This window comes from Diceros bicornis, chromosome 31 (genome assembly GCF_020826845.1).
Source record: "Diceros bicornis minor isolate mBicDic1 chromosome 31, mDicBic1.mat.cur, whole genome shotgun sequence".
NCBI classification, from domain to species: domain Eukaryota; kingdom Metazoa; phylum Chordata; class Mammalia; order Perissodactyla; family Rhinocerotidae; genus Diceros; species Diceros bicornis.
Window position 1 is genome coordinate 4,448,368 of NC_080770.1, and position 12,406 is coordinate 4,460,773.

Below are 12,406 nucleotides of genomic sequence, written 5' to 3' on the forward strand. Positions count from 1 at the left end.
GGCCCCGTGTAGGCTCAGCAGGGCAGCAGGGTGACTAGGACCCTGCTGGCACTGCCCGCTCGGTTCAATGAGTGAAACCTCACCCGGAGAGTCAGCTGGCTCAGCCGCCTGAATTAAATGAAAGACAGCCTCAAAAATCAAAGTCAGCCCCACCCAGCACACGGGGGTGCTGCAGGGGTCGGGAGGAGCCGTCGCGGCTCTCACCTGCAGAGCCGACCGCAGGCCGCAGCGCCCCCTGCTGGCCGGCGCCGCCTTGCCTCTGCCCCTCCTGGCTTCCTCCAACCACACAGACCTGGGGTACCAGCAAACCGCCGCGGCTCGGTGTCCAGCCCACCTGGGTGCAAACCCTTGCTGGCTGTGTGGGCAACTCTGTAAGCCTCGTTTCCTCCCATGTACCACGGATTAATCACATAAACCCTCAGAGCACTGCTGTGACTATGAAATGCCCGGTACCCAGCCGACCTTCAGTGCACAGGGCTGTCCTTCTTCATCAACTACATCCTAGGCACTCGATGACCACTCTCCCATAGGACCCCAGGACAAGGTTGAACGCAGGCATGAGGAGGCAACAGGTCCAGCAGGTGCGCGGCCTGCCCGGGGAGTGGCTGGGCGAGGATCTGTACTGCAGAGGGTCTGACCTGGAGCCAGAGCCCCTGCTAGGAGGCCACATGGCCTCCCCAAGATGCAGCATGGCCTCGATTTACAATCCCGACAGCCTAGGGTTCAAATTCCAGGCCCACCACTCACAGGCTGTGTGCTGCTTTTCTGGAGGCCCTGTTTCCTTTCTGTTCAATAGGGGGTTCAAAATACCATGGGGGTTCTGGTGGGGGTTTAAGCCAAGAACCCTCATAATGTGCTTAAAACAGGGCCTGGGCATTGAAAGCTGTGCCGTTGTTACCATCTTCCTGAGCTCCCAGATCACAGCGGCCACTCTCCTCCGCCCCCCAAGGCCCTAGGAGGGGCAGCAGAGGGGTGGGGATGGAGCCAGAGGCTGTCGCTTCCCCTTCCTCCTCTAGCCCAGTTCGGGGCTTCGTCCCCCCTGCAGCCTCTGCCAGCCTCCTCAGCTCTCCGCATTTATCGAGGATCTTTAAAACGAAAGCTGCAGGGGAGGGTAATTAAGTTTAATAGGAGCCGCTGTCGATTTAAAGCCACAGGGGAGAAGTAATTAGATTTAACAGAAGCCAAGGCTTTCTGAACCAAGACGCGCAGCGTGGGGGTCCCTGGTCTATAAAGGCTTCGAGATGATGTCTTTTTGTAAAGACTTTCCTGGTGACATTTTCTGCACGCTCCGTCATTAACGCCAGTCACTGACTGGGGCATGAACATGGCCTTTGCTCATTGAAATTCATTAGGCCTGGCATTGCTTTCTCTCCCTGCGTCTCCGCTGTTTGACCTCCCATCGTCTTTGCACTGAGCCAGTATGGCTTGTCCCCAAAACCAGCCTCCTGGGGCCCACACTCAGGAATTGGGGGGGTTGGAGGAATAATGAGAAAGAATTAGTGTCGACCCAAAGTCCCCTAGGAGGACCCCTCTCTTTTCCCCCAGGGCGTTCTCTGCATGCTGTTTCCTTTTTCAGAGCATTTTAGAGAAGACCTCTGGTTTGCAGGAGCCACTTCACTGGGTGGCCCCAATTTCCCCACCTGGTGTCTGCCCATCTCTGCTTCTCTGCTCCTCCGCACCAGAAACGACCTCTCCGACCATGCTGCTCCGCATGTCCCCCGCAGACAGCGCGCCCTGGCACCGGAGAGCGCTCAGGGACCCAAGGACCGGGCTAATGACAAAAGACACCTCAAAAACAGAAGGGCCTCCCTGCGCCGCGAGCCCAGGCCTGAGCTGGGAGGGCAGAGTTTCCCAATCTGCAGCTTGTAAGCCCACCCTGCCCCCGAAAGGCGCCTTCACAACGACCGCCCTTCCAGGCTCCATCTCCGGGGACCGCCGCGAGCCGCGGCAGAGGCCGAACCCAGAGGGGGCGCGGCCCGAGCCAGCCCAGAGGCCGAAGCCGGGGCTGAAGCGCCATCTAGCGCTCGCCCGCGCGCGACTCCCCCATTGTTCCTCCGAGGGCGGAGATCGCGCCCGGCCCCCCGTCGGGGGGCAATTTACCGGGATAAAGGGGGCGGGGCAGGGGACAGGGATCGCGAGACCATAAAGCCCGGAGACAGAGGTTCCGAACCGCGGGAGAAATTCTAAAGGACGGATTTATGTCTGGAGATCTGAGGGTTGGGACCGTCGCGGAAGGCAGTGGATGTAGGCTTTTAAGGGGAGAGAGCCCCAAAGCCGAGGCGAGCCCTTTCCGGACAGGGAGTGACGAAGGCAAAGCTCAGTGCCCCCCAATCTCTGGTCCCGGGGTTCCTGTCCCCCGCCCCTGCTAGCGCCCCGCGACGAGCGCATTCCCCGGGGAGCCGTGGCCTGGGGGCGGGGCTCCGGTTGTCTATTTTATTGCTTTATAAAATCAAACTCGCCCAGCCAAGAGCGACCGGGCCGCCGGCCCCGCCACCGAGCCGCGGGGAGGAGCTCCCCCGAACCCTCCCGCGAATCGGGGCCTCCTCCTCCCCCAGATCCGGGTGGCCTGGGCGGGGTCACCCGGGCGGGGCCCGGCGAGGGGGCTGGGGCCGGAGGCGGGGTGTGAGTGGGTGTGTGCGGGGGGCGGAAGGCTGATGCAATCTTGATAAGAAATGCTCCCGGGTCGCGGGCACCCACCCGCCGGGTAAGACGCGCTATTTAAGGCCGCCGGCCTCGAGCCGCCGCGCCGTCGGAGCAGGAGGGCCCCGCGCCTAGAGCGCACGGCTGGCTCGAGCGCCGCGGGCACCTTATCTCGGCACGCACGGCCTCGCAGCCCGTCCCGGCTGCCGCCCAGCCTCCCGCACCCCTGCCGCCCGAACTGCGCCCCGAGCCCGAGGAAGGTGCCATGCGGAGCGCGCCGAGCCGGTGCGTGGTGGCCCGCGCCCTGATCCTGGCCGGCCTCTGGCTGGCCGCAGCCGGGCTCCCCCTAGCCTTGTCCGACGCTGGGCCGCACGTGCACTACGGCTGGGGCGAGCCCATCCGCCTGCGGCACCTGTACACCGCGGGCCCCCACGGCCTCTCCAGCTGCTTCCTGCGCGTCCGCGCTGACGGCGCCGTGGACTGCGCGCGGGGCCAGAGCGCGCACAGTGAGTGTCCGTGGGGCCCCCCACCCGCCCCAGCGCCCCTTCTTTCCGTTACTTTCTTCGGCTCTCGCGGCTCCCCACTCACGGGAGCCCCAGGGCTTGGCACCTCGGCGTTTCACTCCCTGCCGGGGCCCCCAGACAGCGCGAGGAGCAGGAGGAGTGGGGGAGGGGGCACAGGCCCGTGCACCAACCGCATCCACGTCTTGTGGGCCCCAAGGCTCTTGGATGCAGCTTTTTGCTTCCCTTGCTCCCAGGTTTGGTGGAGATCAGGGCCGTCGCTCTGCGGACCGTGGCCATCAAGGGCGTACACAGCGTCCGGTACCTCTGCATGGGCGCCGACGGCAGGATGCAAGGGCTGGTAGGTGTCTCCACCGGGCGGGACGCGCTGGGGCGCGGGACTTACGCCTGTCCCCAGGCGGGGGCCTGCAGAGCAGAGGGGCTCGCTGGATCGGATCCAGGGTTTCCTCGCTTCCCCCGCCCTCGCCCGCATGGAGCTCCGAGGGAAAGACTTCGAGGGGCCGGATTAAGCTCTTGTTCGACTTTTTTTCTACGGAAGTTTTTGGTCCCGGCCAGTAGCAGAGAAGGGGTGAGAGCAGCCTGTGAATTTCCAATTGAGCCAAAGGCCGGCCCAGTCGGACAGAGGAAACCCATTACTCGGCTCTCTTTGATATGAAACAGGAAAACCCACCTCCGGCCTTTTCAGCCTCCGCCTGCGCGTGTGTGGTCCTCGCCTGCGTTTCCCTCCCCGCGGTATTAAAAAAAAAAAAAGAAAGAAAAGAAAGAAAGAAAAAGGGTATATTCATAACTTGGATCTTTTTTTAAAAGTCATTATTCAAATTAGCCAGAAAAAAAATTGGATTGGAGAGATTTTTTAAGCTAATTTTTATCTACCAGAAAAGCAATGTGGTTTAAGATGCAGACGCGTTAGGATATCCCAGTGGCGGCGGTGCTCCTGTCTGGCTTACCTCACCTGTACTGTAAATGCTTTTTGTTGGGGGGTTGGGGGGCCGGCTGGGAAAGCCCAGGTAGCCACGGAGGTCTCAGGGCAGGAAGCGAGCGGATGCTGAGGCTTGGGTCGCCGGGAACAAAGGCTGAGAGTTCAAAGGCAGCCCTCGCCCCCTCCGCGCCCGCGGGCGCACAGAGGAGCCTGTGTGAGGTCCCGGCCAGGCGCAAGTCTTCAATGGAGGGGCGGGGGGTGGGGGGATCGCGCCTCACGGGATGCCCCCACCCCCCAAGAAAAGATGAAGATGCCGGGCCTCCCCGGAAGCGCGAATCTTTTTAGTGTCTCCAAATTGTTTTGTGGCTCTGACGCCCATTTACTGTCTTTATCCAGAGTGCCTGGTTCAGATTTTAGGGCGGAGTCCTGCGTGAAAGAACAAGAATGGAGGCAAAGGAGGTGGTCGGCTTGCTGAAAGCTGACACCCAAAGCCACTTCAAACCCTCGGTTGCAATTTTGTCATTGTGACATTTACTTATGGGGGGGCTAATGGAGGGAGTGCCAGCAGGGGCAAATGGGTCTAATCCGCCATTCTCCTAATCCAAACTGGGGTGGGGGTGGAGGAGTCCCCACCTAAATCCTGTTCTTCTTCTTGATCCCGCGGGCATGGCTTAGCAAGAACTGAGATTTAAAAAAACAAAAACAAAAACCAGAAATTCCACATTCTCCTAGAAACTCGAAATCATTTCATTTTCTGTGTGGAGAAGAGAATGAGATGCTAATTTCTCCCAAAGACCCAGCAGAGCGCCGTTTGGTTTACTTCTCTTGTTTGTTTATCACTTTGAACACCCGCAGCTCGCTGTCTGGTGGCTTTATCCCCTGGCAGGAGCTTCACTGGAGGCGGGCCTTATCAGAGTTCTTATCAGCAGAGCGCTCACCCACCTGCAGTTCAGCGACCTTTGGAGGCTTGGGCAGAAAGGAGACTGGGTGCTTCCTGGGGCTGCTTACCTGCCAGCCTTCCTGGCTGTCTGTGTCCTCAAGGGGTAATGACATTCCAGTCTGAGACCAGACTTGCCCACTGGCACCTCTCCACTGGGAATGTTCTGGGATCAGGGACTGGTTCCTTCCTTCAGCATGCATTCCCGGCCACCCGCTGGGTGCAGGCTCCTGCCCGGGCCTGGGGGAGGGGGCTGCCTTTATCTTGAAGATCCTGGCAGCCTGCCTGGAAGGCTCTCAGCAACTCAATGAAGGAGCAGAGGGGACAAGGGCCCCAGACAAAAATGACTTAGAATCACTCACAGTCTAAACAGGCAGTGGATGCTTTAATCTCTGCCCCAGATTGGATTACAGGTAATTCTTAATTAAAAGATTGATCCTAAAAGGTTAACGTAGTTTAGCAGTATTTCCAAAAGAGCCAGTGGAAAGCAAGGGACTTTGTAATGTCAGTGGTTAGGTATTTAATGTGAAGGGTGAGGGAAGCATGAATGCGGATCAGCATGCTTCTGATTTTATGGATCTTATCGCTCAGAAGACGACTAAGTTTCAAAAAGGACATATAGTGAAAAATACTAAGGACCCATGTAAAGTATTTATAAATATTGAGAATGTACATAAAATACACATATATGAAATACATGTATATACTCAGAGTATTTATGTCTATGTATAGGTAAGGGTTATAAAGTATGAAGGTATATAAAGTATGAATACATATAAATTTATGTATAAAGTATATATGTTTAATGTTACTATATATTTATATTGTATATTAATCTATGTGTTCAATGCGTGTATTAACAGAACAATACATGCTTTATGGATACTTTATATATATGTAATATATACATATTACGTTATACTAACTATATACACTTTACATATAAATACACGTGCTTTACATACCTTCATACTTTATAACCTTGAACTACACACGCGCGTATATACGACTGACCGTGTGGACCTGAGCAGCGGTGTGCAGCACAGAGCCCCCCGGGCGCAGTCTCACCCGCTGGTGCTCACGGGCTGCCGTTTGTCTCCGCAGCCTCAGTACTCTGCCGAGGACTGCGCTTTTGAGGAGGAGATCCGCCCTGATGGCTACAACGTGTACCGGTCCAAGAGGCACCACCTGCCCGTCTCTCTGAGCAATGCCAAGCAGAGGCAGCTCTACAAGGGGAGGGGCTTTCTGCCCCTGTCTCACTTCCTGCCCATGCTGCCCAGGAACCCAGTGGAACCCCGGGACCTCCAGGACCACCTGGAACCCGACATGTTTCCTTCGCCCCTGGAAACAGACAGCATGGACCCTTTTGGGATCGCCACCAACGTGGGACTGGTGAAGAGTCCCAGCTTTCAGAAATAGCTGAGGTTCTGGCCTCCCGCCTGCCCCTGAAGGCCAGGACCCCAGGCCTGTGGTGTTGGCAGAGTGGGCTCTGGCTGTGCTTCTGCAAGTACGATCTGGGTCCATGTGCTATTTAGCTTTAGGAAGAAATGTTTAGAACTTGTACATAATATAGAGTTTTACATTGGCTGTGCCAGTTACTAGCAGATAGACTTGTATGATCATAAAATAGTAGCCCTCCACCCACCCAACCCCAGCCCCCCTGCCTGCACCCAACGGCTACCTACCCCAGCCCCCAGGCCTGTAACCTTTGCCATTCATTGCTGGACAAGTCACTGTGCTGCCCATGTCCTGCTTGCATACCTCCAGTGATGGGGAACTCACTACCTTGGGAAAGTTCTTAACACCAAGCTGAAATTCTCTGCTGCCGTTTCCAACAGGGGCAGCCAGAAGGCAAGCAGTCATTTTAAACTCATGTACAGGTGATCAGCTCTGTGAAACCTCAGATAAATTTGACTTGACCGCATGTGAGAATTGATCCAGATCTCAACGCCAAGGAGGATGGTTGGCTCTCCGCAAACCCCTCCAGGACAGAACTGACTGGGCACAAGCACAGCCCACCAGGCTTCAGGAGCCGGGGGGTCCCAGAGCCCCCCTGCAGCCTAGGCGAGCCTTGAGAACTCGGTTACGGCTGGTTCTGAGATGCACTACTTGTCAGATAAGGCGACTCACCTACTTCCGCCCCACCCCTTTCTGACAGCCAGCGCCCTGCACATAGTCAGCACGTGCCCGGGGTTACCCAAAGGTGAATGGCCGTGCTGCCACCTCTGCCACCTGCTCAGAGAGACAGGACATGAACACAGCCGGTCCCTGCAGCCCCTGTTTGCCACGGGGACTGTGGGTTTCCAGGGAATTGGATCTGCTCCGTCACGTGGATTTCCCATGAGGGCCCTTAGAGATGGAACCCCACAGGCCCACACACCCTTCCTAGTTGTCCCCCTTCACGCTGGGGCTCTGGCACTCTCTCCTTTCTTAAGGGCTGTGGATATTGACCTGAAAGAGCAGACGCCGTCTTCCAGAAGCTGCTTTCACTTCCCCAGCCCTTTGCCCTGGGCACCAAGTCATTCTGTGCCTTGGGGAGGCTTGGCAGCCTCCCACCTTAGGGAAACCCGCACGTTCAACTCAAAAGCTAGGAAAAGGAAGATCTGAAGGTCCCAAATCTTGCCAGTAACTTGTGGACGGAGCAGGGAAGACCGAGTCCTTTCCCCAGCACTTAGGTTCCAACGTGCTATTTATGAGTAATTTATTTTGTTTGATATGTACATCTCTTTATTTTCTTACTTTATTTATACCCCCAAATTGTATTTATGTATGTACATGAGTTTTGTTTTCTACATTAAAGCGGGATTGTTCGTACCAAAAGTTGCATTCTGTTATCCAACTGGAAGGTCTGTGAGCAAAAGGGAGGACGGGCCGGGAAGGAGATGGGGGTGCTGTGCACAGAAGGAGACCCTCTGCGTGTTCGCCACGTCCGATACTCTGCGCTTTCTACTGTAAGCTCCTGATCATTGCAACAACCCTCAGGGAGTTAGACAGTACATTTAGGTTAACCAGCTTGTGATGGGGGCTGGTTTGGACCCAGCTGCACTTGATGCCTGGATGCTGGCTTCCTCACACCACCTCTGCTGGGAGACTGAGTGGTCAGAGCGGCCACTGGGCCAGGAGTGTTTTCAGCTGCAGGAAACAGAAACCACGACTAGCAGTGGCCTGACTCAGGTGCGCCACCCTCGGCACACCGACATTCAGGGCCACGTAATTCCTTGCTGGGGAAGGTGTTCCTGAGCATTCTAGGATGTTAGCATCCCCGGCCTCCTTAGATGCCAGTAGCAGCCCCCCATTGTGACAACCACAAATGTCTCCAGAAGGTGACACATGTCCTTAGGGGGCAAGATCACCCCCAATTGAGAACCACTGTGGAAACAAACAGCGTTTCTTTTTGTAAAGAATAAACCCGGAGGTGACATGTTTGTTCATGGCCCAGCGATGCCCGGGCTGTGTTCTCCGATTCTCGGTGTCTCCAGCAAGCTGTGGCCTCGTGGTCTCAGAGTCACTGCTGTGCCCAAGCCAGGGAGAAGGAATGCTTGCCGCCCTGAGCTCCTCTGGAAAGCCAAAGCTTCCTTAGAACCTGCCAGCAGATTCTGGTTACATTCTATGAGCCGGGACTGGTGGGAGGGCACCCCCAGCTCAAGGCAGGCTGGGAAAGCAAGTGGCAAGTGGGGCGCATGTGCCCCCTAATCAAAGGGGGGGCTCTGTTAGCAAGGAAGATGCAGGGGAGAAGGACAGTGGGGTGACTAACAGTGTGGACCTACGTCATCAAGGCAAGTACACGTACGTGAACTCGGCTGCCAAAATGTGATTGAAAGTCGTGATTCTAACTTAGTGGCTGCCAAGTGTCAGGGGTAGGGGAGGGGTGGGCGTGACCATAAGTGGGTAGCAGAGGGAGGTCTTCGTGGTGGGTCCATTGTGTAGCTTAGTTGCGGTAGTGGCTGTGTTGAATCTACACACGTGTTACAAGGACAGACCACGCACGTTGCACTGACATCAATTCCCTGGTTTCGACATGGTGTTCTGGTTACTTAAGATGTAACCACTGGTGGAAGCCAGGCGAAGGGGACTCAGGACCACTCTGTACTGTCTTTGCAACTTCTTGTGAATCTATAATTATCCCAAAACAAAAAAATAGAGAAAAAAAACAAAAACTGTTCTCTGACGGCATAAAAACCACAAATGTTTGCTCCTCAAGCTGTCCGGGCCACCAGTGTGATGTGGCTGAGTGTGAAGGCTGGGCGACAGACTGCCTGGGGGGCTCGGCAGATGCCCCACTTACCAGCTGTTCATTCTGGAGCAAATCATTGCCTCGACTTCCTCATCTGTGAAATGGGATGAGGATGGACATAGAAGATGAATGGAGGACTGACCAGGACGGTGCCCGGTATGGACAAGTGTCCAGTCCACTCATTCAGCGGGGAGTCACTGGGTGCTTATGTTGGCCATTATTATGAATAAAATGATCGTTATAGTCCACGAAGGCCATTTCACAGGGCGCCTCCCACCCCCACAGCAAGGGGTCCCCACTCTCTAAACCATTGCTTACGCTGATGACACCAGAGTTGGGCCCCCCACTGTCAAGATGCCACCTCACTCTTTAATGCCCCCGCTGTGTGACAAGGCTAATTTGAGACCTGGGCTGGCAGGACTGGATGTCGCATGCTGACACAGCATCCTCTATCCCTCGTTTTACAGAGAAAGGAGTACAGGACCAGAGAGGGGAAGGCACTCATCCAAAGTTGCACGGCCAGGAGGCAGCATGGCCCAGGGGCTGTGGGGTCAACCTGGCAATGACTCCTACTGTGTCACCTTGAGAAAGTCATGCCACTTCTCTGAGCCTGCATCCGCGTGCGGACGGTGAGATTAACAACGTCTGCATTGCAGGACCGCTGGGAGAATCAAATGGAATTAAGTCTGCAGGATGCCTGGTGCAGAGCTGGCTGCCGGCCGATGGCAGCCCTCACCAAGACTAGAACTCCCGGCCTGAACAGTCGTTTCCACTGGTTCTCAATTTCGGCTGCACATCTAAATCACCTGGGGAAGATCACCAGCGCTAGGCCTCCCCCAAAGAGATCCTGGTGTAATCGGAAGAGGTGTGGCCCGGACACTGGGATTTTGTAAAGCCCCCGGTGGTTCCAATGTTCAGCCCAGGTTGAGAACCACAGGAAAACAGTTTGCATTCGATCCTTGGTGCTCTGGAGACAAACACTTCAGGGGAAAATGAAGCACGTCCCCCTGAGTCTCCTCCCTGTAGTACAGCTCACAATAACGAGTAAATGCACAACTTTGTAAACTAATTCACACTAGAGTCTTAATGGTTAATATGTTTTCTTTCCAGGTCATGTTTTCACTTGACCTGGCAGCCGAAAAGCCGTGATGACTGTGTCCGTGGATGATGTGGGTCCTCTGGCAGGAGACGGGGAAGGTTATTTTTTGAGGCTGAGTCTTAGGACCCCCCCACCCACCCACCCCATCTCTGCTCCTCATAGGAAGGCGGCCTTGCCCTCTTGCTGCATCTGCCTTCCCTGCCTGAGACAGTGTTGTCAAATTTAGCAAATAAAACCACAGCATGCCCAGCTGAATTTGAATTTCAGAGAAGCAATGCATCTTTTCAGTATAAGTATGTCCCATGCCATATTTGAGATATACTAAAAATTATTCTCTGTTCATCTGGAATTCAGATTTAACTGGGTGTCCTGTGTTTTATCCGGCAGCCCTAGCTTCAGATTCCCACCACTGACATGGGGTTACATAATGAGGGAGGGGCAGGGGCAGAATGTGGCCCAGCTGTACACGCCTGTCCCGTGGAGAGCGCCTGGAAGCAGAATTTGAAAGATCCCAGCCGGGGGTGGCGTGGCCTTGGGACAATCCCACGCTTCCTTTGGTTTCTTTCTTCCTTGGGTTGTGAAGCGAGAATCCTTACACTCCCTCAAGGCTGTGTTACCTTGGCGGTGGTTCCCTTTCCTGAAACGCTGGGTGGCGTCTGGCTCTGGGCATGCCGGGCCCCAGGGCTCAGACATCACCAGACGTGAGTGTCTCTCTGTCTCCCAGCTTTTAGGCATCTTCCCCTTCTTGATGACAGGATGGTCCCCAGCAACCGCAGGCTCCCCTTCCATCCTCCCTCCGCCTCGGCAGGGATGACAGACAGGGCTCTCCCACCAGCAGCTCCAGCCACAGTCCCAGAATCAAGTCCCATGAAACCTTATCCTTCCCAGGTTCATTCCCTGCCGGATCCCCACCCCTGCAGCCAGGGGCCAGGGTGCTCTGCTGGCCAGCCCTGCGTCACCCTCTCCAGCCCTGGGCGAAGTCAGCCCCAGGACCTCAGGGACTGAGGGAGGGGAGGCTCCCCAGGGGAGAACCCACGGGGACAGAATGCCCTCTAAATGCCTGCTTTCATCAATTCGCCATCCAGTGCTGGGTTGGGTGAGCTTCCCTCTTCTGGATCGCGAAATGCCACCTAGACGTGATCCAAAAGACGGGGAAGTGTGAGGGGTGGGTGGGCGTAAGGCTGCCCTGGACCCAGAAACTGGTCATCCAGTTACAGAGGGCAGAACAGTGGCTGCCTTGGCTGACTCCCCTCCCCCACTCTCAAGGTCACCAGAAAGGGGTCTCCATGAGGGGAACAAGGATGGGAGGAGGTGTATCATCTGTAAGTGAGGGCGGGGGAGATGGGGGAGAGACAGAGAGAGAAGAGAGTGAGAGAGAGAGAGAGAGGCAGGGAGAGAGAGAGATTGAGAGAGATTTCTGAGCGGCTGTGGCTCCGGGACCACAGTATGCACAGGCAGCTGAGCACAGTCCGCCACCATCAACATTTAACACTGAGTGAAGTGGAGGGACATCACTTTTGTCGAGGTCCCTTCATCCCCCACACTTTTTAAGTATAATTGTCTTAAGTGTTTCCTCTACATATACTGAGCACCACGTCCGTCAGATGCTGTTATAATTTTTGCCTCAACCATCGAATATGATTGTAAAAAACTCAGGAGAAGGATAGGCTGATATATTCACCCCTGGTTTCACCAGTCCCATGCCCCTCGTTCCTCTCTCAAGTCTCAAGCCTTTTTCTGTTGTAATTTCTTTCTCTTTGGAGAACTTCCTTCAGCCACTCTTTAATGGCAGAGTTGCGAGCAAGAAATTCTCTGCGCTTTCCTTCATCTGGGACTGTCTTTATTTCTCCTTCATTCCTGAGCTGTCCATCTGTGTACTGTGTTACAGCAGCCCAGGCTGACGAGACAGAACTCCACCACGTCCTCCCTCTTCCCTCCCTCCTTCCTGCCTCCTCTTGGCTTCCCTGATATCTTCAAGCTTGCCTGCTTGCTCTCTCTTCCTCCCATCTAGGGTTTAAGGCAAATGTCTCCTCCTTCCCGTGTGCTCATGTGTGCA

General features: G+C 55.4%; 1 protein-coding gene across 1 annotated transcript; it reads left to right on the plus strand.

The window, feature by feature from the left end:
* The first annotated feature begins 2,694 nt into the window (after nucleotides 1-2,694).
* Nucleotides 2,695-8,052, plus strand: FGF19 (fibroblast growth factor 19). The gene is made up of 3 exons (XM_058526189.1): nucleotides 2,695-3,146; nucleotides 3,398-3,501; nucleotides 6,122-8,052. Exons 1-3 carry the CDS (start codon nucleotides 2,906-2,908, stop codon nucleotides 6,434-6,436), a joined length of 660 nt encoding a protein of 219 aa, XP_058382172.1. The 5' UTR covers nucleotides 2,695-2,905; the 3' UTR covers nucleotides 6,437-8,052.
* Nucleotides 8,053-12,406: the final 4,354 nt, after the last annotated feature.